This window comes from Rhinoderma darwinii, chromosome 2, assembly GCF_050947455.1.
Source record: "Rhinoderma darwinii isolate aRhiDar2 chromosome 2, aRhiDar2.hap1, whole genome shotgun sequence".
Taxonomy (NCBI): domain Eukaryota; kingdom Metazoa; phylum Chordata; class Amphibia; order Anura; family Rhinodermatidae; genus Rhinoderma; species Rhinoderma darwinii.
In genome coordinates, this window is record NC_134688.1 from 325,179,257 (window position 1) to 325,206,281 (window position 27,025).

General features: G+C 42.3%; 1 protein-coding gene across 1 annotated transcript in view; it reads left to right on the forward strand.

The window, feature by feature from the left end:
• The first annotated feature begins 5,710 nt into the window (after window positions 1–5,710).
• Window positions 5,711–27,025, forward strand: part of LOC142741254 (gastricsin-like) — a 35,266-nt gene continuing 13,951 nt past the window's right edge. Inside the window, exons 1-4 of the mRNA XM_075850652.1 lie at window positions 5,711–5,766; window positions 19,152–19,308; window positions 19,386–19,503; window positions 25,031–25,149. Coding sequence (XP_075706767.1) covers window positions 5,711–5,766; window positions 19,152–19,308; window positions 19,386–19,503; window positions 25,031–25,149 — 450 coding nt within the window. The remainder of the gene's footprint in view (window positions 5,767–19,151; window positions 19,309–19,385; window positions 19,504–25,030; window positions 25,150–27,025) is intronic.

Genomic DNA, 27,025 nt, shown 5'->3' on the forward strand with positions numbered 1-27,025 from the left:
GGCCGTGCCCGCAATCGCGGGCCGTGATTGCGGGCACGGTCGTGTGCATGGGGCCTAACTCCACATGTAATCAAGTGGCCACTGGTTCAAGTCCCCTAGGGGAACTAATATAATGTGTAAAAAAAAAAAAAGAATGTGGTGAACCAGAATAAATTACTTTTTAACAAATATTTTTTTTCCTATTTTCTGTTGTCTAAAACCTGGGTGCGTCTTATGGTCAGGTGCGTCTTATAGTCCGAAAAATACGGTAAATGTATTTTAAAACCTAATTACCAAAATTTTAAACCTAAGAAAAATGCGGAAGCGTTAGCTGAATAATAGATTATTCACCCAGTAGTAGATGTTACCTGCAGTCCTATGTAACACCACAGATAAAACAGCGATAACTCTCTGAGTACAGATAATGTAGATGTTACCTGCAGTCCTATGTAACACTACAGATAACATTGATAACTCTCTGAGTACAGATAGTGTAGATGTTACCTGCAGTCCTATGTAAGGCTCTATTCACATGACAGGGACTGAGTGATGGCCGATAAAAACTGCTGTTTTTGTTTGTTTTTCTCAGTTGTTTTGCATCCGTTCCGTTTCCATTCCAGGAGATGTTTCCGTTTTTAACGGCTGACTTTGACCCGTTTTGCATCCATTTTTTTCTCTGTCCATTTTAAAAATTGATGAATTTATAATGCCTCATGCACACGACCGTTGTGCCACTCGGGCCGTTTTTGACTCGGGCCCATTCACTTTAGCGGATGAATCGGGTCTGTGAAAAATTATCCGAGTCTCTAAGCCGAGGAAACATAGGACATGTTCTATCTTTCCTCGGATCACTGACGGGACTCGGACTCGGCCAGCGCACACAGGTTTTAATTTTCTGCCACACACTTCCCTCTGTAGATAATGCCACACAGACCCTGTAGATAATGCCACACACTGACCTCTGTAGATATTGCCACACAGCTCCCTGCAAATATTGCCAAACAGCACCCTGTAGATATTGCCATAGCCCCCTGTAGATAATGCCACACACTGCCCTCTGTAGATAATGCCACACACTGCTCTCTGTAGATAATGCCACACACTGACCTCTGTAGATACTGCCACAGCCCCCTGTAGGTAATGCCACAAAGCCCCCTTGTAGGTAATGCAACACAGCCCCCCTTGTAGGTAGTGCCACACAGCCTCCTTGTACATAGCCACCCCCCATAGATGGCTTACACCCCCATAGATGGCACCCCCTACCTTCCTCTAGGGACCGCTCCAGGAGAAGTCCCTGACTACAATGTCCATATATGGACAGTGAAGTCAGGGACTTCTCCTGGAGCGGAATCACCGGCCACAGCGCCGAGAATTCCGCTCAGGGTTGCCAACCTCCACTTCAGAAATTTTTGGACAGCTGAGCTAAAATTCACGGACAGACCAAAATTTTTCGTTGCATGTGCACTGTGTGGTGTGCTAGGAGTGACTCACCAATCACAGCTCCCCTTGTAGCTTTCCCCGCTAACTTAGGTGATGTTTTCTCTGATCAGTCGTTCACTTTCCCTTTTTTTTTCAATCTGGCCCAGACCCCCGTGACGACTTATTCCAGCCAGGACTTGTCTCTGCAGAATTTGACACACAGACATGATGGTTTCTCGCTTTTTCAGCATCCTCCTCACGTATACCCCATCCTCTAAACAAATTCGTAATCCACAGTGCCCCAGATGCTCGACACAATAAAAGTGCCCCCTCAGTAACCGTTCCCCCTGAAGATAACACCACACGCAGCACCCCTTGTAAATAGCCAGACAGCTCCCCCTTGTAGATAGCCACACAGACCCCATTGTAGATAGCCACAAAGCCCACCCATTGTATATAGCGCCACACAAAGCCCCCCTTGTATATAGCGCCACACACAGCTCCCCTTGTAGATAGCCACACAGATCCCCCTTGTAGATAGCCACACAGCTCCCCATTATAGATAGCCACACAACTCCCCCTTGTAGATAGCGCCACAGAGCTCAGCCTTGTAGATAGCCACACAGCTCCCCCTTATAGATACCCCACACACAGCCCCCCTGTAGATAGCGCCACACAGCTCCGCCTTGTAGATAGTGCCACACACAGCCCCCCTTGTAGATAGCCACACACAGCCCCCCTGTAGATAGCCACACAGCTCCCTCTTGTAGATAGCGCCACACAGCTGCCCCTTGTAGATAGCGCCACACAGCTCCCCCTTGAAGATAGCGACACACACAGCCCCCATTGTATATAGCCACACACAAACTCCCCTTGTAGATAGCCACATACAGCCCCCCTTATAGAGAGCCACACACGGCCCCCCTGTAGATAGCCACACAGCCCCCTTGTAGATAGTGCCACACAGTTCCCCCTTGTACATAGCACCACACACAGCCCCCCTTGTAGATAGCCACACACAGCCCCTTGCAGATAACGACACAGCTCCCCCTTGTAGATAGCGCCACACAGCTCCCCCTTGTAGATAGTGCCACACAGCTCCACTTGTAGATAGCCACACACAGCCCCCTTGTAGATAGCCACACACAGCCCCCCTTTGTAGTTAGCCACACACAGTCCCCCCCCCCTTTGTAGATACCCACACACAGCTCCCCCTTGTAGACAGCCACACACAGTTCCCCTTGTAGATAGCCACACACAGCCCCCGTTGTATATAGCCACACACAGACCCCCCCTTGTAGATAGCCACACACAGCCCCCCTTATAGAGAGCCACACACGGCCCCCCTGTAGATAGCCACACAGCCCCCCCTTGAAGATAGCACCACACAGTTCCCCCTTGTATATAGCACCACACACAGCCCCCTTGTAGATAGCCACACACAGCCCCCCTTTGTAGTTAGCCACACACAGTCCCCCCCCTTTGTAGATACCCACACACAGCTCCCCCTTGTAGACAGCCACACACAGTTCCCCTTGTAGATAGCCACACACAGCCCCCGTTGTATATAGCCACACACAGACCCCCCCTTGTAGATAGCCACACACAGCCCCCCTTATAGAGAGCCACACACGGCCCCCCTGTAGATAGCCACACAGCCCCCCTTGAAGATAGCACCACACAGTTCCCCCTTGTATATAGCACCACACACAGCCCCCTTGTAGATAGCCACACACAGCCCCTGCAGATAACCACACAGCTCCCCCTTGTAGATAGCGCCACACAGCTCCCCCTTGTAGATAGTGCCACACAGCTCCCCCTTGTAGATAGCCACACACAGCCCCCTTGTAGATAGCCACACACAGCCCCCCTTTGTAGTTAGCCACACACAGCCCCCCCCTTTGTAGATAGCCACACACAGCTCCCCCTTGTAGACAGCCACACATAGTTCCCCTTGTAGATAGCCACACACAGTTCCCCTTGTAGATAGCCACACACAGCCCACCTTTGTAGATAGCCACACACAGCCTCCCTTGTAGATAGCCACACACAGCTCCCCGATTGTAGATAGCCACACAGCTCCCCGATTGTAGATAGCCACACACAGCGCCCCCCTTCCCTTGTAAGTAGCGCTGCTCCACACAGCCTACCCCCTCCCCTCTTCCCTTGTACTTAGTGAAAACAGAGTGGAGAGCGGTAGCCTACCGCTACCACCCTTCGCTCTGCCTGACACCATTCACCGTCAGGAGGAGGAGTTGGTCATGCGGCGAAGCGAAGTGGCGGAGGTGACGGCACAGAACTGGACCAGTGCAGACAAATTGAACAAAAAATTTTATACACTCCTAGTCGGTTCCCACTCTCAGTCTCCCCAGTCCTGAAGCCGTGAGATGCCGAGACGAAACCCTTGTGTAGGTCGGCGTGATATAGTGACATCGTTGCGCCGGCATGCGCAGGGATCATCTTATAGGCTGCAGGCCTAACGTGGCCTGTAGCCTAGTTGTAATGGTCGCAGACCTCCGCCTCTCCTTGCCTGCTGAAGACAGTGACCGCAAACCTCCCTCCTGTGGCCGATGTCTCCTTCCCTGGAGATGTCAGCGTATCAGGCCGCTCTGTCCTGTAATATCCGCTGGGGGGGGGGCGCACGCCCTCATTTCCGGTCCTAAAGGGCCAGTGTGCACTTATGTAATTGATTAATTATTTCCCAGATCACCCTGGACTATAAAAAGGACCCTGACCTTTCACTCCTTGCCTGAGAGTTGTTTGTATTTCTACTTTAGTCTTGCAAATAGTTCCTTACTCGTATCCTGTTCCCAGTGTTCCCATACCCTGCTACCTGTATCCTGCACTGTGTTTGACCCTGAGTCTTTCTAGTGTTGGAGTCGTGTTGTGTCGTTGCCACGCCTGCTGTTCCACACCACGTCTGGTGTCATCTGCCACGCCTGGCACCTTCCACCACGTCTCGCGCTACCTGCCACTTCAAGTCCCATCCGTGCCAAAGCCTCTGCTACCTTCTGGACTATTTCAGGTACCCTCGTGCTACGAACTTTGTATAGACTTTGCATAGACTATGACTTGGTCAGCTGCGACTCCGCTACAGCGGAGCGGCCTAGTGGGTCCACATACCCCTGGATCGTGACACTAGTGAATCGCAGAGCAGGGAGCTCAACTGATAGATCCCTGCTCCGCCATAGAATTCAATTGTATCTGCGTCCTGAGAGCGCAAATACAATTGAATGTGGCAGTTGCCTGGGGATCCGGGACAAAAATCCGGGGCTTGGGTCCCAGATGCCTGTTACTAGCGACACCACTATCCCATGGACTTCAATGAAGACAGCTGATACAAGTGTGATAACCTTTCCATTGACTTTCATGGGGAAAAGCGGCCACTATGAGCTATTTAAATCAGCAAACGGGGATCCCAGGATCCCCATTTTTAAAATAGGTAAGGGTCCCAGATTTGGGATAAGCACCTATCAGCCATCAGCATATGCTGGGGATATTTCATAATTGTCCAAGTTCAGAATTTCCCTTTAAAGTAAAATGTGTCAAATCACTTATTTAAAAGGGTTTTCTGGTTTAGAAAACACATATTCAAACAGCCTATTAGGGCATTCTGAGTTAATAGAGAGGAGACCCTCATTCAGTACCTCTAACAATTAGCCAGAGCATAGAGTGACCACAAAGAGTGTTTCCCTCTGGGGGACTCGGCATGCCAATGCAACCCTCATACAACCCATTGATTCTCTTAGTGGCGCTGCAGGAGAGCTGAACAATTGCTGCCTTATTCTCACACAAATTACAGCTAATAGCTGGGGATCTCAGCAGCAGGACAACCTATGCTGAGTTTATTTTTAGGGGATCCTTCTAACAAAAGGAAATTGTATAAAGCAGACAATCCCGTTAAGGGAATGTGTTATAAAGTAATGATAAGAATGTTGTAAAATGGTGAGTGTGGTTGAGCCAGTACAGATTTTAATCACAGGTAAATACTCTGCCTTTTACTGATACTTTATGTTGACTAATTGTGATAGCTATTCAAATATTTTTCATTGCAAGCAAATTTGAATCTCCATATCAGCTATTGTTTCCATATACTTTAATCTTTCATTAATCTCAAGGTGAATTTATAAACAATTATTAGCTGCCAAATCACTCTTATCAGCTGGAAGTTTAAGTGGAATTTTTCATACCATTCAGATTAGGAATATGATTGGTAGAATTTGAAGCAACAAGGAGAACACAGGAAATAATATAAAAAGGGTAATTCAGTTGATACTACTTAAATCTTTCTAAGAGAGAAGAAACAGAAAACATGAAGTGGGTGGTGTTCGCTTTTATCTGCCTCCAAATGGCAGAGGGGCTGGTAAGGTGAGTGCTAGCCATGTCATATATTTAATGTACATTAGATTTTCAACCAGAGATATGCACACGTACTTTAAGAGGCAGATTTTTAATGTTTAAATGTTCCTCAAAATAACATTAAACGATTGCCTCCAAATGTACTTGCATATCGATTACATAAACTAAATAAGCAGTTGTGTCGAAATATATATAAATATGTAGTAATATGGCATTAACCCATTTCTGTTTTGGCTTGCTAAACAAGTGGTTTGTATATCAAGTGGAGTTACAAAACTGGAGTTAAAAAGAGGAGTTAAAGCCCTGTAAGTACTCTTCTTTTCTTTTACTTTAACAATTGTTCATTGTTTTTTTTGTAACTGGGATAATAGACAGCAAGATTTGAGGTTTTCTTCAGTGCACAGTTTGCCATATGTATGCAGGACTGGAGCCGGAGTTCCAGAGTGAATACCTCTGTGGCAGATGTGAGCATGTTGTTCGCCTTAGAGATCTGGAGGAGCAAAATGCAACACTGAGGGCGATAGACATTCTTGAGCGGAGCATGCGGCTCACGGAGCACGCAGTTAGTGGGGTAGAACTGGAGGGTGAAGACATGGGTGAGCAGGATAAGGCAAGTAGTTGGGTTAATGTAGTTAGGGGCAGTAGAAAGGGGTCCAAGAAAAGGAAGGCCAATCCTGTTTCTGTTATTATAAGCAAAATTGCCAAGTTTGGTGATGATGCGAGGATGTCGGTCTCAGAAATGGCATCCCTAGTGGATACTGATCTCCCTAACAGCCGGGAGAACAGCCCAGCTAGTAGTTGGCGGGATGGTAATGCAGGTAAGCCAAGACAATTGGTAGTTGTAGGGAATTCTATTATCAGGAAGACAGAATAATTTGTCGCCAAGAACGCCTCAACCGAATGGTTTGCTGTCTCCCTGGTGCCAGGGTTCCGCATGTGGTGGAACGGGTGGATAAATTACTGGGAGGGGCTGGTGATGATCCAGCTGTTGTGGCCCACGTAGGTACAACCGACAGAATAAATGGTAGGTGGAGGAGCCTTAAGAATAATTTTAAAGAACTAGGCTACAAGCTGAAGGGAAGGACCTCCAAGGTTGTATTCTCAGGAATACTGCCTGTGCCATGCGCATCACAGGAAAGAAAGCGGGAGCTCAGGGAGTTAAATGCATGGCTTAAGTCTTGGTGTAGAGAAGGCTTTGGGCTCTTAGAGCACTGGGCTGACTTTTCATTGGGGTACAAACTGTATTCTGCAGATGATTTGCACCTAAATAGAAGGGGGTCCGCTGTGCTGGGGGAGAGAATTCTAGCTGGGGTGGAGCAGTATTTAAACTAGAGCTGAGGAGGAAGGTCAATGTAGAAAATAAAAGGGTAGGGTAGTCAAGTTAGAGAGGGTTCAGACTATATTGATGGGGGGAGAAACAGACTGTGGGGAGAGGACTAGAAAACAGAATAGGGAGTTTTTTTTGTTACAAAACAGCAATGAAAATGGAAATAAAAATGCCCAAATAATGTCAAATAATCAGTTTTGATAATGAAAGTGAAAAACTGAAAGGCAAGTTAAAGTGTATGTTCACAAATGCCAGAAGTCTAGCAAGCAAAATGGGGGAGCTGGAGGCCTTGATACTGGAAGAAAATATAGATATAGTTGGTGTTGCTGAAACATGGCTAGACTCTTCACACGACTGGGCTATAAATCTACAGGGTTTTACACTGTTTTGGAAAAACAGGACAGATAGGAAAGGCGGTGGTGTATGTCCGTATGTGAGAAGTGATATGAAGGCAAGCGTAAAAGAGACATTGGAGGGTGAATATTGTGAGGAGGTTGAAACCTTGTGGGTGGAACTAGAAAGGGAGGTAAACACTGAAAAAATTACTTTTGGTGTAATCTATAGACCCCCCAATATAACTGAGGAGATGGAAGGTCAGCTATACAAACAGATGGAGCGGGATGCACAGGCTGGTACTGTAGTGATAATGGGATATTTTAATTACTGGGATATTAATTGGTGTCATGGTTCGGCTTCAACTGCAAAGGGGAGACATTTCCTAAACATGTTGCAGGAAAATTTTATGGGCCAGTTTGTGGAAGACCCGACTAGAGTTGAAGCTCTGTTGGATCTGGTCATTTCTAATAATGCAGAGCTTGTTGGGAATGTCAATGTTCGTGAAAACCTTGGCAACAGGGATCACAATATAGATACATTTTACCTATACTGTATAAAACAAAGACAGGCTGGGGGAGCAAAAACACTTAATTTTAAGAGGGCCAATTTCCCCAGGATGAGGGCTGCAATTCAGGATATAAACTGGGAAGAACTAATGTCAAATAATGGTACAAATGTTAAATGGGAGATTTTCAAACCTACTTTGGGTAATTATAGTGCAAAATTTATTTCTATAGGTAACAAGTATAAACGACTAAAATGAAACCCTACATGGCTTACACCTTCCATAAAAAGGGCAATACATGACAAAAAAAAGGGCATTTGAAAAATACAAATCTGAGGGTACATCTGTAGCCTTTTTAAATTATAAAGAGCGTAATAAAATCTGTAAAAATATAATAAAATTAGCAAAAATACAAAATGAAAGGCAGGTGGCCAAGGATAGTAAAACAAATCCCAAAAAATTCTTCTAGTATATAAATGCAAAAAAAGCCAAGGTCTGAACATGCAGGACCCTTAGATAGTGGTAATGGGGAGTTGGTCACAGGGGATCAAGAGAAGGTTGAGTTACTAAATTGGTTCTTTAGCTCTGTATATACAACAGAAGAAAGAGCAGCTGATATAGCCGGTGCCAGTGCTGTTAATATATCAGTTGATATACTGAATAGGATGAATGTAGATATGGTCCAAGCTAAATAAAATAAAATAAATGTGCACAAGGCCCTGGGACCAGATGGGTTACACCCTAGAGTTCTTAAAGAGCTTAGTTCAGTTATTTCAGTCCCCCTCTTCATAATATTCAGAGATTCTCTAGTGACTGGTATAGTGCCAAGGGACTGGCGCAGAGCAAATGTGGTCCCTATTTTCAAAAAGGGCTCTAGGTCTTCCCCGGGTAATTATAGACCAGTAAGCTTAACATCCATCGTGGGGAAAATGTTTGAGGGGCTATTGAGGGACTATATATAGGATTATGTGACAAAAAATAGTATTATAAGTAACAGCCAGCATGGTTTTACTAAGGACAGAAGTTGTCAAACTAACCTGATATGTTTTTATGAAGAGGTGAGCAGAAGCCTAGACAGAGGGGCCACTGTGGATATAGTGTTTTTGGACTTTGCAAAGCCATTTGACACTGTCCCTCATAGACGTCTAATGGGTAAATTAAGGACTATAGGTTTAGATAGTATCGTTTGTAATTGGATTGAGAATTGGCTCAAGGACCATATCCAGAGAGTTGTGGTCAATGATTCCTACTCTGAATGGTCCCCGGTTATAAGTGGTGTACCCCAGGGTTCAGCGCTGGGACCACTATTATTCAACTTATTTATTAATGATATAGAGGATGGGATTAATAGCACTATTTCTATTTTTGCAGATGACACCAAGCTATGTAATATAGTTCCGTCTATGGAAGATGTTCGTGAATTGCAAGTCCATTTAAACAAACTAAGTGTTTGGGCATCCAGTTGGCAAATTGAGTTTAATGTAGATAAATGTAAAGTTATGCACCTGGGTACCAACAATCTGCATTAATCATATGTCCTAGGGGGAACTACACTGGGGGATTCTCTTGTTGAGAAGGATCTGGGTGTACTTGTAAATCACAAACTAAATAACAGCATGCAATGTCAATCAGCTTCTTCAAAGGCCAGCAAGATATTGTCGTGTATTAAAAGAGGCATGGACTCGCGGGACAGGGATATAATATTACCACTTTACAAAGCATTAGTGCGGCCTCATCTAGAATATGCAGTTCAGTTCTGGGCTCCAGTTCATAGAAAGGATGCCCTGGAGTTGGAAAAAATACAAAGAAGAGCAACGAAGCTAATAAGGGGCATGGAGAATCTAAGTTATGAGGAAAGATTAAAAGAATTAAACAAATATAGCCTTGAAAAAAGACGACTAAGGGGGGACATGATTAATTGATATAAATATATTAATGGCACATACAAAAAATATGGTGAAATCCTGTTTCATGTAAAACCCCCTCAAAAAACAAGGGGGCACTCCCTCCGTCTGGAGAAAAAAAGGTTCAACCTGCAGAGGCGACAAGCCTTCTTTACTGTGAGAACTGTGAATCTATGGAATAGCCTACCGCAGGAGCTGGTCACAGCAGGGACAGTAGATGGCTTTAAAAAAGGGTTAGATAATTTCCTAGAACAAAAAAGTATTAGTTCCTATGTGTAGAAATTTTTCCTTCCCTTTTCCCGTCCCTTGGTTGAACTTGATGGACATGTGTCTTTTTTCAAACGTACTAACTATGTAACTATCTAACGCCTTGGACACACAGCTGATTTTCTTTTTTTCATTGTTGTTTTTTCATTGTCACATTCCAAGAGCTTTTTATTTTTTGTTCACATAGCCATATGTAGTTTTTAATGGCACAATTTAATGTACCATATGATGTAATGTGGAACTAAAAGAAAATTCTGTGTGGGGTGGAATAGAAAAAAAAAAATAGGCGATTCCTCCATGGTTTTTTGTGTTTAGTTTTTATGGCATTCACTGTGAAGTAAAATCTACATGTTAACTTTATTCTGTGGATTAATCCTATTATGGCAATATCAAATTTATAATGTGTTTTTTTTATGTTTTACTACTTTTATAGACAAAACGGTTTGTTCAAAAAAAATGTGTTTGTTCTGGGAACCATAACTTTTTAAAGTAACTTCACCCTTTGCAGGATAAGATGTAGTTTTTATTGGTACCATTTTGGGGTACATGCGACTTTTTGATCACTTTTTATTGCATATTTGAATGGATCATGCACTACATGGATCGCTCATGCAATTCACTGCATGACTTATGTAATGCAGTGTATTGCCTATTTCTGTGCTCCATTGCCACTGGCAAGGCTTAATAATAGATCACAAAAGGAAGACCTGGGGGCCTTCAATATGCCTCCAGCTGCCACACCAACGAATTGGTAATCGGCGTACAGAGCGATACCCCCTCCCTCTGTTTAATCGTTCAGATGCTGGGGTCACTATTGACCATGGCATCTGAGGACTTGATTGTCCAGGATCAGAGTTATCCTGAGCCTGCACCATATTGTGATGCTGTGCATCCAACATAACAGTACGCTAGATTTTGCCAAGGGGTTAAGAATAATTTAATGTTTTGGACCATTATTTAATTCAGCAAAAGTCTTATATTTAAAATTTTTATCTAGTCAGTTCTTCCTAAACTAAGTGACCACTATTACCCATCACTTTTGTGTGAGGTAAAAGCAAGTGTCAACCTTAGCAACTGGAGTGCTGGGATTATACAATAGAGGGGGAATATGTAAAGCAGGGATGAACAGGGATTTCTTCTAACATCTACAGAAAGTTGACCTGAAAATGGAAAAAAACACAATGCAATAAAACGCTAAATCAAAAGATGCTTTTGCAGTTATACAAAATACTGTATGGTTTCACAGCTGTTTTTATGAAGTCCACAGGGCCTAGGTGGTGTCTGAAGGCCCTATGGCACATTTAAAGACACCAGTATTATAAAAGACACATGGTAATTGGGGGCCCTACTACATATTTTGCATTGGGGCCAAGGAATTTTAAGTTACAACTCTGGAAATCCCTCCAGGAACCCTACTGTGTCAAAGTACTTCAAGCAACCAACTTGCCAATCCCATCTTTGTAAACCATTCAGATTCAGACACTTTCAACACAGATAGGTAATTGGCATCAAAACAAACAAGAAAACAATTTCAAAATGTATTTAAAGAGGATTGGTCACTAGTTTAGTAATGCCCAATCTCCTAGCTAATCTAATAGGCGCTGTCACAGGAAGAAAAGAGGAACTTTTATCCAGCACTGATAGTTTGAAAAGGAAACTGTGTTCCAATTTTATTGTAAAGTTAAAATTTTCACTATGCGAAAGAGGTGGTTTGCAATGATATTTTGCCTACGCGTTTCAGACACAGCTTGTGTCCTTACTCATGGCATGTAGTCATGCTGATAATGCTAGTGAAAATTGTGTCCCAAAACATTTATTATTTTAAAAGTTATGAGTTTGAATGAGCCTATACATGACAAATGGACATCAACAGCAGCGGTTCTCCTGAGGTGAAGCTACCTCACAGCCTCTGACGCTGTCCTATCAGCATTTAGCTGCTTCTACAGTGTGAGGCTAAAGCTGGAGGGAAGAGGGATCACTTAAAGCAGGCATATCTCGATTCTGTTGTCATATGAAAGAGGAGATTCTAATCTTTCATATGACACCAGGATCACAGTTAATAAACTAGTTACAGATCCTCTTTAACCCCTTCTCGACATCCGTATATATACAGGTCAGGTGGGAGAGTATAGAGCAGGCTCATGGGCTTAGCCCGCTCCATATAACAAGGGTAATGAACTCGAGCGGGATCCCGCTTGTTTAACCCCGTAGATACGTAAACGCCAGATTCGCTCTTTTTTGGTCACTTCCTTTCCCACAATTTTTTTTTTTTATAAATAGTGATCAAAAAGTCTTATGTGTCCCAAAATGGTACCAATAGAAACTGCAGCTCACCCCGCAAAAAATAACCCTCCATACCGCTCAATCGACGGAAGAAAAAAGTTATGACTCTCAGAATATGGCAACAAAACACAAATTTTATTAAAATTAAAAATCATTGCCAGAATCGTATTGACCCACAGAATAAAGTTAACATGACATTTTTACTGCATGGTGAACGCAGTAAAACGAAGCGCCCCAAAAAATGGGGGCATCGCTGTTTTTTCCCATTCCACTGCACAAAGAAATCTTTGCAGTTTCCCACTACATTTGGTACAATAAATAGTGCCGTGAAAATCTAAAACTCGTCCCACAAAAAATAAGCCAGTATACGGCTGTGTCAACCGAAATAATTTAATAATGTTGTGGTTTTTGGAAGGTCGGGAGGAAAAAAATAAAATGAAAATCCGAAAAATTGCTGCGGCGGGAAGGGGTTAAACTTAATTTAGAATGTTGATATAATCGAATGAAAACTTGGTGATGTTCTTATCTTAATATGATGTTAACACATGTATTTGTATTTCCATATAAGAAAAAGTAGTTCAGTGGTTGAGGATATCTTACTTGTAGAGGAAAAGGCATCTGAGGTTTTGCAAGAAGATTGTTTCTATATTTCATAGTATATAAACTTGAGAAAAAAGAGTCCAAAGATATCTAATATTAAGAAAATACTAAATTCTTTATTGGTCAAACACAAAGAAATCTAAAATATTAATAACTGGATCAAAATATACATATACATTGAGTAGAAATTGAGTATATGTAATATATGGCACAAATGAGAGTTAGATATATAAAAAGTCACTCATCTATTGTAGCACATGTTAGTAATATACTCAAATAGGTCGGCATATGTCAAAGCAGAAAAAGTGAAAGAGTTGAAAGTGACGATTATCATCTAGTAAGCACAGACGTCACATTCAACTGTGTGTAAGGCCTGACAGGGCCGTTGCCATATGCTTACCCATAATCAGTAGTGTAGTAGTATGACCCAATGGATAAAGTGATGCCCCAACGCGCGTTTCGCGTGCAGCTTCTTCAGTCTTTTGACAGCGGCGCGTAAAAAAAATGACCGTCGGCAAAAAACATCGTAAAGCCCATTCAAATGAATGGGCAGATGTTTGCTGCCGCTTTGGAACCGTATTTTCGGACGTAAAACGCCCGAATTACGTCCGTAAATAGGGTGTGTGAACCCAGCCTTACACTTTATGACTTGTTTTTAGAAGCGACTACTGTGGCAGTGGAGGCTGTAGATTGCAGGGCATTAGTTGCCTATTCAACTCTGAACTAGTAGGCACAATTGATGATTACATTTGTTGTGGCCGTTAACTCAACAGGGAGTCCCCACACCACGTCTTCCAGACATGACCCTTCTTGTTTCAGGGCGGAATAAAGGGATGATTGGCACTGGAGCCCTATTGTTATACTTATTCATACAATCAATTATTCTGCCCTACTTACACAATAACCATTATACTACAGAAGTAGTTTTATACTGGGCAATTATCGGGCAAACAATCGTAAAATATTATCGTTGTCAGCAGCACATCTCCCCTGTGTAAACACGCTGCCGACATGATAATAATGTATAGCTCCTTCTGACAGGAGCAGACGAGCGCCGATCATTGAGCTGTCTCGGCCGGTGTAATAGGGCCTTAACATTGCCCATCCACTGCAGTGTCTAAACATAGAAAAATTATTTCCAATTCATGGTAGCAATTCCTCAAATATAAAATGCCTCTTTTTCTAAAACTTTTAGAGAGTTTTTTTTTTTTAAATGAAAAGATTTTTTCCACTATTAACCCTTTTTATAGTGCATCAAGTATATGCTCGTAATGTTTCTAAGGCTGGGTTCACATCTGCGTTTGGATTCTGTTTTAAATAAATCCTTATTTTATTTGACGTATAATAAATATAAACATAAAGCAACGAAAACAAGTTTCAGTTTGTTTTGGGCAGATCCGTTCAACTGAAACGTTAAAAAACTGAAACTTGTGCGTTTTCAGTGCGTAATCCATTATACTCTGTTTTTGACTGATCTGTTTTGCGCAAGTCCTATGGAGCTGGAAGGGATTGCCTAAGCTCTAGCCGGTCACTAGAGTGTGCTCTGCACAGATTTTTCTTCTCCGCATGTGCAGTAGATTTTGACGGATTCGTCAAACGGAATGACATTTAGGCCTGATTTACACGAGCGTGTGCGTTTTGCGCATGCAAACAACGCAGTGTTTTGCGTGCGCAAAAGGCACTTAACTGCTCCGTGCGTCATCAGTGTATAATGCGCGGCTGTGTAATTTTCGCGCAGCCGCCATCATTATGACACTCTGTTTGGATGTTTGTAAACAGAAAAGCACGTGGTGCTTTTCTGTTTACATTCAGAGTTTGACAACTGCTGCGCGTTCGGCATGCGTGGTTTTCACGCACCCATTGACTTCAATGGGTGCGTGATGCGCGAACAGCGCACAAAGAAAGGACATGTCGTGAGTTTTACGCAACGCACTCGCGCTGTGCAAAATTCACGCACTGTCTGCACTGCCCCATAGAGTAATATAGGTACGTACGACACGTGTGAAAAGCACGCGCGTATATTACGCTCGTGTAAATGATGCCTTAGTTTGTATATGTCATGAATTGACTCCTATGTTAAAAAGAAAACAGAAAGGTCCGTTCTGTTGTTTTGTATTTTTGGACGGAAAAATAGTGCTGCAGTCTGTGCTATTGATTCCACCAAAGAAACTAAAATCTGACAGAACGGAATTGAACTGAAGCAAACTGAGTTTATAAACACCCATTGAACTTAATGGGTGTTTTAACGGAATCTTTTTTTTTCAGTTTTTCAGTTCTTTTGACGAAACAGAAAAGCGGAAATCAAAACGCAGACGTGAATTGAGCCTAAATATAGTTCACATATGCATGTACTGTTGTGTCATTTAGCATTACCCTTCACATCGCCCCTATAACCACACCCTGCATCACCACCCCAAAAAAATAATTAAAGTTGTGATTTTTTTTAAGGTTTAAGTACATACAATCTATATTCAAAAGTATAGTTGGTAAACTTTCAGTATACTTATTTTTCTTATTTTTTTTTTAGAGAGGAAATAAAACATTTTTTATTCCCACACACAGCATTTACTCAAGTTTTATGTTGTGTACCCTCCCCCTCCCTCAAAACAAAACGGTGCAGCTGTGATTTCAAAGTCTATGGTAAAATATGAAAAAGGCTTTCAAGAAAAACGCAAATTTTAAAATTACACAAAAAAAAAAATGGAAAGAAGAAAAGCATGCTACATTTTAAAAAAAACCGCTGGCATTTTTACATGCAGATTAAAGCACCAGACAAAAACCCTGTTTGAAGAAGGCATTAGAAGATTTAGTATTATAGATTATACACAGATACAGGTCTATGGATCCTTTTACACATGCAGATTTCTGCCAGTAACAAGCGCCAATCGATAATATAGGAAGTCAATCAGCACCCGTTTAGCTCCATTCACATGAAGAAATCGGTGCTGTATCACTTAGGCACTTACAGTTTTATTATTGTGTGCAGCACATCCCTGTTTTTATACGGAGAGCAGTGCTGCTAACAACCAAGGATTTTTATGCCCGTATAAAACATGCAATCAGCTGTCAAAGGAGTGTTTGCTTGTTTGTCGGCTGATCGCTGGGCATGGGAACGAATGTTCGAAAGTATGCTGATCATTGTCACAAAAAAATTAATAATGCAGAATGTTCCCTTTGCAACAACATGTATATCACAGGCCGTGTACAAACTCCATCCCACCGGAGGGAGGGCAGAGATGATTAGTTGGCAATATCCTTACATCATATACAGAAAAAGATCATAGCTATGTAATGGTCCAAAGACATTCTGCCTGATATTTTATTCAGAAAACAACAAGAAACAGCAGTGGTATCAGACATCATGATTACAGATGAAAACTCACATCGGAAAGTATTTTTAAGCATTTCGGTGTGCCAACTATGGCACAAAATTGTAAAATTGGCCCAGAAACACATTTTGTATTTACAGAATTAATTTTGAGGAAAAGGGGAAGGGTTGAAAAGATGACTAAAGTCTTTGCTCTGCGTCACTCTGAAATAAAAATCAAGACTGACAGATTGGAATTTAATCCCTTCCCACCGCAGCAGTTTTAATTTTTTTGCATTTTCGTTTTTCCCTTCCCATTTTCCAAAGGCCATAACTTTTATATTTTTCAGTCGATATATGGAAAAAATATGGAAAAAATGTCTGTGTTGTTGTTTTGTGTTGCCATATTCTGAGTGCCATAACTTTTTTATTTTTCCATCGATCGAGTGAGCGAGTGCTTGTTTTTTTGAGAGGCAAGCTGTCGTTTTTATTGGTACCATTTTAAGGTACATAAGACTTTTTGGTGACTTTTTATTAAATTTTTTGTGGGAGACGAGGTAACCAAAAAACATTTTCATTCTTTTTTTTTTTTTTACGGCAATCACTGTGCAGGAAAATAATGATATATTGTAATAGCTCAGACTTTTACGGACGTGGCAATAGCAGTTATGTTCATTTCTTTTTTTTATTAGTCCCCCTAGGGGACCTGAAACAGCAATTGTTTGCACTATATGCTGCAATTAATGTATTGCAGTATACAGTGAAGGAAATAAGTATTTGATCCCTTGCTGATTTTGTAAGTTTGCCCACTGTCAAAGACATGAACAGTCTAGAATTTTTAGGCTAGGTTAATTTTACCAGTGAGAGATAGATTATATATAAAAAAAAAAAAAAAGAAAATCACATTGTCAAAATTATATATATTTATTTGCATTGTGCACAAAGAAATAAGTATTTGATCCCTTTGGCAAACAAGACTTAATACTTGGTGGCAAAACCCTTGTTGGCAAGCACAGCAGTCAGATGTTTTTTGTAGTTGATGATGAGGTTTGCACACATGTTAGATGGAATTTTGGCCCACTGCTCTTTGCAGATCATCTGTAAATCATTAAGATTTCGAGGCTGTCGCTTGGCAACTCGGATCTTCAGCTCCCTCTATAAGTTTTCGATGGGATTAAGGTCTGGAGACTGGCTAGGCCACTCCATGACCTTAATGTGCTTCTTTTTGAGCCACTCCTTTGTTGCCTTGGCTGTATGTTTCGGGCCATTGTCGTGCTGGAAGACCCAGCCACAAGCCACTTTTAATGTCCTGGTGAAGGGAAGGAGGTTGTCACTCAGGATTTGACGGTACATGGTTCCATCCATTCTACCATTGATGCGGTGAAGTAGTCATGTGCCCTTAGCAGAGAAACACCCCCAAAACATAATGTTTCCACCTCCATGCTTGACAGTGGGGACGGTGTTCTTTGGGTCATAGGCAGCATTTCTCTTCCTCCAAACACGGCGAGTTGAGTTAATGCCAAAGAGCTCAATTTTAGTCTCATCTGAACACAGCACCTTCTCCCAATCACTCTCAGAATCATCCAGATGTTCATTTGCAAACTTCAGACGGGCCTGTACATGTGCCTTCTTGAGCAGGGGGACCTTGCGGGCACTGCAGGATTTTAATCCATTACGGCGTAATGTGTTACCAATGGTTTTCTTGGTGACTGTGGTCCCAGCTGCCTTGAGATCATTAACAAGTTCCCCCCGTGTAGTTTTCGGCTGAGCTCTCACCTTCCTCAGGATCAAGGATACCCCACGAGGTGAGATTTTGCATGGAGCCCCAGATCGATGTCGATTGACAGTCATTTTGTATGTCTTCCATTTTCTTACTATTGCACCAACAGTTGTCTCCTTCTCACCCAGCATCTTACTTATGGTTTTGTAGCCCATTCCAGCCTTGTGCAGGTCTATGATCTTGTCCCTGACATCCTTAGAAAGCTCTTTGGTCTTTCCCATGTTGTAGAGGTTAGAGTCAGACTGATTAATTGAGTCTGTGGACAGGAGTCTTTTATACAGGTGACCATTTAAGACAGCTGTCTTTAATGCAGGCACCAAGTTGATTTGGAGCGTGTAACTGGCCTGGAGGAGGCTGAACTCTTAATAGTTTGTAGGGGATCAAATACTTATTTCTCTGTGCACAATGCAAATAAATATATATAATTTTGACTATGTGATTTTCTGTTTTTTGTTTTTTTTTTATATAATCTATCTCTCACTGGTAAAATTAACCTAGCCTAAAAATTCTAGACTGTTCATGTCTTTGACAGTGGGCAAACTTACAAAATCAGCAAGGGATCAAATACTTATTTCCTTCACTGTATTGTGTTTTTTACCAGCTACTATTAAGTCCCTCAGGCTGCCATAACAATCATCAGCGAGTGGGGGTTTAGCAATGGGCTGTCTGAGGGGTTTGCCCCCTCTTTCTAAAGGTTTAGATGCCACGGTCGCTATTGACCACGACATCTAAGGGGTTAAAATAGCGGAATTGTAGTGAGCTACAATCCCATCCATTGCAGTGATGTGTCAGTTGTAAAATACAGCTGACATCGGTATCTTATGGAGTGGGCTCAGCGGATTCCGCCATATATATATGTGTATATATATATATATATACATATATATATATATATATATATATATATATATATATATATATATATATATGGAGAATGTTGAAAAGGAGTTAAGGAATGTATTTGAGCGTGTGAGGAAAATACACTGTAATATCCAGTGGGTAATGGACTAATGTGAATTAGTACATATTTAGTAGACTTATATGATGTCACAAAAATATCACTAAAATCTTACCTTTTGTTTTAGAGTCCCTCTTCAAAGATACAAGTCTGCCCGAGACAACATGCGAGAGAAAGGAATTTTGGAGCAGTATATGAAGACTCACAAAAGAGACCCTGCACTTAAATACCACTTCAACCAAAATGTTGATTTCGCTGTAGCCTATGAACCCATGTACATGGATGTGAGTTTCAATTATACCCAAAGATACTTTTTACAGAAATGTATATATGTAGAAATTTACAATTCTCTTTTTTTCAGACATATTATTACGGACAAATCAGCATTGGAACACCACCACAAAACTTCCTGGTTCTTTTTGACACTGGTTCTTCAAACCTTTGGGTTCCATCCGCATCATGTCAAAGTGCTGCTTGTGGTGAGGATTATCAAATATTAATCTAGTATTACAGATAAGTATTTTTGTATGTAGTGTAGGTTGTGTAATGAAGACAATCCCTTCCAATATGTCCTATTCGGGCAAAGAGTAGCTCTGGCTCTGGTGGACCCAGCAGTGATCAGCTGTTCACTGGACTGGCTTTAATTTAAAAAGAGGTTGTCTTCATGAGACGTTGACGCGGTTTTGTTGCATTTTTTTGTCTCTGTAATGCTGCAGTACTGTTGCATTTTTAAAGGAAATAATTGATGGACATAGTTTTCACCCGTGTTGAAGTTTGTTAGGTGCTTCCTGTATATAGTTTAATACAATTCATTGCAGAATTGTTAGCAAAAACGCAAGCCGTTCTGCAACAACATTGGCATCACGGTCATAACTGCATGCGGTCGGACATTATGAAGATGCAGTTAACTGCACAAAAAACACATTGTAATATAATAGCAGCAGTCTGTCCATAACAAACATTTCACCATTGACTTCTATTGAAAAATGGCTTGCTGCAGTTTAGAAACGCAACATAAACGCACCGTGACTGCACCATGTGGCCTAAGGGTATGTTCACATGTCTTAACAAATTAAGTCTGAATTTACAGAGATGTTTTCAGGCGAAAACAGCTCCTGAATTTCAGACGTTTTTGCAAGTACTCGTGTTTTTCGCGGCGTCCATTACGGACGTAATTGGAGCTGTTTTTCAATGGAGTCAATGAAAAACGGCTACAAAAACGGCCAAAGAAGTGTCCTGCACTTCTTTGATGCGGGCACATTTTTACGTGCCGTCTTTTTTCAGCGACGCGTAAAATTACACCTCGTCTGAACAGAACATCATAAGACCCATTGCAAGCAATGGGCAGATGTTTGCAGACGTAATGGAGCCGTATTTTCAGCCGTAATTCGAGGCGTAAAACGCCTGAATTACGTCTGAAAATAGGTCGTGTGCATATACCCTTATCCTTAGGTTATTTTCTAGCCACACTAGTGTGAATAAGTAAATTGCTCTACCTGATTTGCTTAAGGGGGTTTTACACAGGACGATTATCGGGCAGACGAGTGTTAATATGACACTCGTTGACGATAATTGCCCTGTGTAAACAGGGGAACAATCAGCAGATGACCGAGCAAATGCTGCTGGTCGTATCGTTTTAAAAAAGTAAAAGATTATCGTTGTCGGCATCACATCTCCCTGTGTAAACAGGGAATTGCGCTGCCGACATGATAAGAATGGATGGGGACGAGTGATCGGAGTAAGGACCGCTCGTTCCCATCCATAGCTCCGTGTGACAGGAGCAAGCGAGCGCCGATTAACAATGTCTTGTTGATCGGCGTTCACTGCACCGGCCGCTTATCGGCCAGTGTAAAAGGGCCTTAAATCTCCAACTTGGCAAATTTGCCAATGCATTATAATGGCTGACGAATCACTAAGGCCTAATTCACACAACCGTGTTCGGTACGTGATATACGGACCACATGTCAGCCACATTTCCCAGACCAAACACAGTGCAGGGAGCCTGGCTCCTAGCATCATAATTATGTACAACGCTAGGTGTCCCTGCCTCCCCGCAGAACTACTGTCCTGTGCTGAAAACATGATTACAGTCTCAAAAGTTCTCGTTGGAGGTGGACGGTATGGGACAGTTTTCCCACAGCGAGGCAGGTACTCCTGGCATTGTACATAACTATGATGCTATGATTAGACAAGAAGTCTCACAGGACATGTAAATATCAAGGTGGGAGACAAGTCTCAACCACCCGCTCAAGTTTATTAGAGATAAGGACTCTAACAATAGATAATATAAACTAGAGAACAAAAGAGTCCATATATATCAAATGTGAAAAAACTGACAATCTTTATTAATAGCATCAAAAACAAAAACAAAAAAACAAAAACAGAGAATCTAAAATAAGTCCTTGTCTGGATCACCAATACATACATTAATCAAGGTATATACATACATTTTGTATATAGTATAAGAAAATGTATTATATTAATGTAACTCCAACATAGGATGCATCTATGTTAGTGGGCTGAAATAGGGATAGTACAAAAGCAGAGTGTAAAAAGCTCAATGTAAAAGCTTGTGTTTGCTTTAAAGTGACTAGTGCATTTAGGTATGTGACATAAATCCTAATCAGCCCTAACTGATGCACTTACCCATGTTTAGGAGACTGTCAGTGTGACACAGGGTGTGAAAGAGCGCCCCGACGCGCGTTTCGCCTGTAGCTTTATCAAGGGGTCTTGTTTTTGATGTTCTTAATAAAGATTGTCAATTTTTTCAAATTTGATATATATGGACTCTTTTGTTCTCTAGATTATAACTATGATGCTAGTAGCGTTCCTCCCTGTACTGTGTTCAGTCCGGGAAATACTGCCGACATATATCACGTATACATATATACGTATATCATGGACCGAACACGCTCGTGTGTGGGAGGCTTAACCGATTTGCAGATCAATGAAACTGAAAAAATATGCTGATCAGCACTACCAGTTAACCTAAGGCCTGATTTACACGAGCGTGTGCGTTTTGCGCATGCAAAAAAACGCGGCGTTTTTCGTGCGCAAAAGGCACTTAACAGCTCCGTGTGTCATCAGCGTATGATGCGCGGCTGCGAGATTTTCTCACAGCCGCCATCATTATGACACTCCGTTTGGATGTTTGTAAACAGAAAAGCACGTGGTGCTTTTCTGTTTACATTCAGAGTTTGACAGCTGTTGCGCGAATCACGCATGTTCGCACGGAAGTGCTTCCGTGCGGCATGCGTGGTTTTCACGCACCCATTGACTTCAATGGGTGCGTGATGCGCGAACAGCGCACAAAGATAGGACATGTCTGCATGCCCCCATAGACTTACATAGGTCCGTACGACACGCGTGAAAAGCACGCGCGTCGCATGCACGTATATGACGCTCGTGTAAACGAGGCCTGAGGAACATAACATTGTGCATGGCAAAGTGAAATTGTATCATGTTGCTTAACCTCTCAGAAACCCTTAGGCCAGGATCACACACACACAGTTTTGATGCAGTTTTTGTCTAAATTTTTGGAGCCAAAGCCAGAAGTGGATCCCAAAGGAAGGAAAGACTATTTCATCTCCTTTCTATTGTGTCTACTTCTGTTTTTGGCAAAAAAAAAAAACCCAGAGCCAAAAAGTGTATTAAACTGTGTGTGTGATCCTAGCCTTAAGGGTTTCTGAGAGGTTAAAGAGGCTCTGTCACCAGATTTTGCAACCCCTATCTGCTATTGCAGCAGATCGGCGCTGCAATGTAGATTACAGTAACATTTTTATTTTTAAAAAACGAGCATTTTTGGCCAAGTTATGACCATTTTTGTAGTTATGCAAATGAGGCTTGCAAAAGTCCAAGTGGGTGTGTTTAAAAGTAAAAGTCCAAGTGGGCGTGTATTAGGTGCGTACATCGGGGCGTTTTTAATACTTTTACTAGCTGGCCGCTCTGAAGAGAAGTAACATCCTCTTCTCTTCAGAACGCCCAGCTTCTGACAGTGCAGATCTGTGACGTCACTCACAGGTCCTGCATCGTGACGGCCACATCGGCACCAGAGGCTACAGTTGATTCTGCAGCAGCATCAGCGTTTGCAGGTAAGTCGATCTTACCTGCAAACGCTGATGCTGCTGCAGAATCAACTGTACCCTCTGGTGCCGATGTGGCCGTCACGATGCAGGACCTGTGAGTGACGTCACAGATCTGCACTGTCAGAAGCTGGGCGTTCTGAAGAGAAGAGGATGTTACTTCTCTTCAGAGCGCCCAGCTAGTAAAAGTATTAAAAACGCCCCGATGTACGCACATAATACACGCCCACTTGGACTTTTACTTTTAAACACACCCACTTGGACTTTTGCAAGCCTCATTTGCATAACTACAAAAATGGTCATAACTTGGCCAAAAATGCTCGTTTTTTAAAAATAAAAACGTTACTGTAATCTACATTGCAGCGCCGATCTGCTGCAATAGCAGATAGGGGTTGCAAAATCTGGTGACAGAGCCTCTTTAAGCAACATGATACAATTTTACTTTGCCATGCGCAATGTTATGTCCCTTAGGTTAACTGATAGTGCTGATCAGCATATTTTTTCAGTTTCATTGATCTGCAAATCAGTTAAGCCTCCCACACACGAGCGTGGGAGGCTTAACCGAATGTGTGCGTTTTTCGCGCGAAAAAATGCAGCGTTTTGCGCGCGTTGCAGTTCCATGTCATAAGTGTTTGGTGCGTGGCTGCGTGATTTTCACACATATGCCATCCTTATGACACGCGGTTTTGATGTTTAGAAACTGCAATTAATGTGGTGCTTTTCTTTCCCTTCATTTATTTAACAACTGTAGCGCGAATCACGTGCGGCACACGGAAGTGGGTGCGTGATACGCGAAAAACGCTCAAGTATAGGACATGTCGTGAGTTTTATGCAGCGGACAGGCGCTGCGTGAAAATCATGGACTGTCTGAACGGCCCCATTGAGTTACATAGGTCCGTGCGACGAGCGTGATTTTCACGCGCGTATCACGAACATGAAACACGTTCATTTAAATAAGGCCTAAGGTGTATTTGCATGAGTTGTTTTTTTTGCAGTTTTTAAAGTACGGTTACAAAAACCTTTTAGACATAATGTTTTAGCATCAGCATAAGTGTTCATTCCATCATGTGCCATTAAGGCCGTATTCACACGAGCGTGTGCATTTTGTACGCGGAAAAAATGCGGCGTTTTGCGCGCGCAAAAGGTACATAACAGCTCCGTGTGTCAGCAGCGTATGATGCGTGGCTGCGTGATTTTCGCGCAGCCATCATCATTATGACACTCTGTATGTTTGGAAACAGAAAAGCACGTGGTGCTTTTCTGTTTTCATTCATAGTTTTTACTGCTGTTGCGCGAATCCCGCGCGTCACACGGAAGTGCTTCCGTGTGCTGCGCGTGATTTTCACGCACCCATTGACTTCAACGGGTGCGTGATGCGCGAAAAACGCACAAATATAGAACATGTCATGAGTTTTACGCAGCGGACACACGCTGTGTAAAAATCGCGGACTGTCTGAATGGCCCCATTGACTAACATAGGTCCGTGCGAGGCGCGTGAAAATCACGCGCGTTGCACGGACGTATTATACGTTCGTCTGAATAAGCCCTAAGAGTGATAGTGATATTGTTCAGGGCTCCATCACTGTCTGTATATATGACATCAGTTTTTACGGCAATTTGGCAGGGAAAAGGGGAGTTTTCTCTATTTAATAAAAGCGATCTAAGATAATAAGGGTTATAATGTCTTTCTTCAAACACATTTTTTTAGATATCTTTATTAGATTGTATTAGATTACCAATGTTAAATTGTTTGATAGGTTTATGATCCATAGATTTATTCTAATCGCCAACGTATGAAAACAACAGAAAATATTACAAATACATTTTAAGTGAGTGGTAGAGTACATTGAGTATTTTTGTAAAATGTGATTTTCAGAGATTTATAATTGAATTATAGCCTAGTAATTTCTTTACATTCATATAGGCAACCACAATGTATTTAATCCCAGCCAGTCCTCTACCTACACATCCAATGGACAACAGTTCACCATGTCTTATGGCAGTGGCAGTGTCAGTGGTGTCTTTGGTTATGACACGGTTGCTGTGAGTAAAAACAAGATTACATTTAATGGCTTATATCTGGGCATGTTACTGTATGTCATGGCTAACAGTTTGTTCTATTCGGTACTCTATTTGTCTTAGGGTCTGTTCACATCTACGTTGGGCTTTTTGTTTGGCTTTCCGTTCATCTGTTCTGTCAGAGGAACAGACAAACCGAAAGACAAACGGAAAGTATTGTTTATGTTTACATTTACTATTGATTTCAATTGTATTTTTTCTGTTTCAGTTTGCATCAGTTTGGCTCCGTTCCGTTTCCGTGACAGAAAAAATAGCATGGTGTGCTACGCTATTCTCCGTTAAAAAAAAGGAACGGAAAGCCAAACAGAAACCTAATGCAGATGTGAACAGGCCCTTATAGTATATATCACATATACTGTAAACATCCTGGAACTTAACCTGTTAGTGACCACCCATTAGTGATTTTACGGCGGCCACTAACGGGCTTTATTCCGATGCAATAGCCTTTTTACGGCGCTGCATCAGAATAAATAAATAGAGCCGTTAAATCTCCCTGTTCTCAGCTACCAGAGGTAGCTGAGAGCAGGGAGCAGCCCTGCTCTAACTGGTGAGATCGCTACCAGTATCTATCTCACCTGTTTAACCCCTCAGATGCGGCGCTCAATAGCGAGCACCGCATTCGAGTGGTCATGGAGAGAGGGGGGGAGCACCCTCTCCCACCCCACCGGCATCCTGCGTAAGATCGCTTGGTGTCGTGTCTTCTATGGGAGCTGGGGGGGCCTAATAAAGGCCCCCACGTGTGCCACTAGTTATGCCTGCTAGGCCATGCCAGAGGCATGGCCTAGCAAATGCCTGTCCATTTTACGTGGACAGGAAGTAATATACTGCAATAAAGAAGTATTGCAGTGTATTACAAAAGCGATTGAACGATCGCATGGTAAAGTCCCCTAGTGGGACTGGTAAAAAAGTAAAAAAGTTAATAATAAAAAAAATAAGTGAAAGAAAAATGAAATACCCACTTTTTCCCCTTACAAAATGCTTTAGTATTTTAAAAAAACGTCAAAAAAGTTACACATATTTGGTATCGCCGCGTCTGTAATGACCCCAACTATAAAATTGCTATATTATTTAACCCGCACGTTATCATTGCAATCGTAACAACGAGACAAAATTGCTGTTTTTTTTCTATTCCCCCCAAAAAAGTTAATAAAAGTTAATCAATAAATTCTATGTACCCCAAAATGGTGCTATTAAAAAATACAACTTGTCCCGCAAAAAACAAGACCTTATACAGCTGCGTTGAAGCGAAAATGAAAAAGTTATAGCTCTTTGAATGAGGGTGAAACTTAAAAAAATTGCTTGTCATTAACCCCTTCCCGCTATTGTGCGTGACTATACGTCCAGATTCAAAGTGAGTTCCCGCACAAGGGCGTACAGTCACGCCCTGTAGATAAAGCCGGCACAGGAGCTGTGCGCGCTTCATCTTCAGCGGCTGTCAGCTGTCATACACAGCTGACATCCCGCTGCAACGGAGACGATGGCAGTTACCGTCGATTGCCACCGTTTAAACCCTTCAATGCGGCTGTCAATGGCATCCACCGCATTGAAGTGGTTGACAGAGGGAGGGGGCTCCCTCTGTACCCCCCGTCCCCCACCGCGATGGATCGCGGGTGGCGATGGATGCTATGGCAACCAGGAAGCCGTTGCTAGGCTTCCTGGTTGCCCAAGTACGGAAGCCTATTAGGTCCTGCCTGAGGCAGGACCTAATACGCTAACTGTCAGATGAAAAATGACAGTTACAATACACTGCACTATTAAAGAGGCTCTGTCGCCACATTATAAGTGCCCTATCTCCTACATAAGGAGATCGGCGCTATAATGTAGGTGACAGTAATGCTTT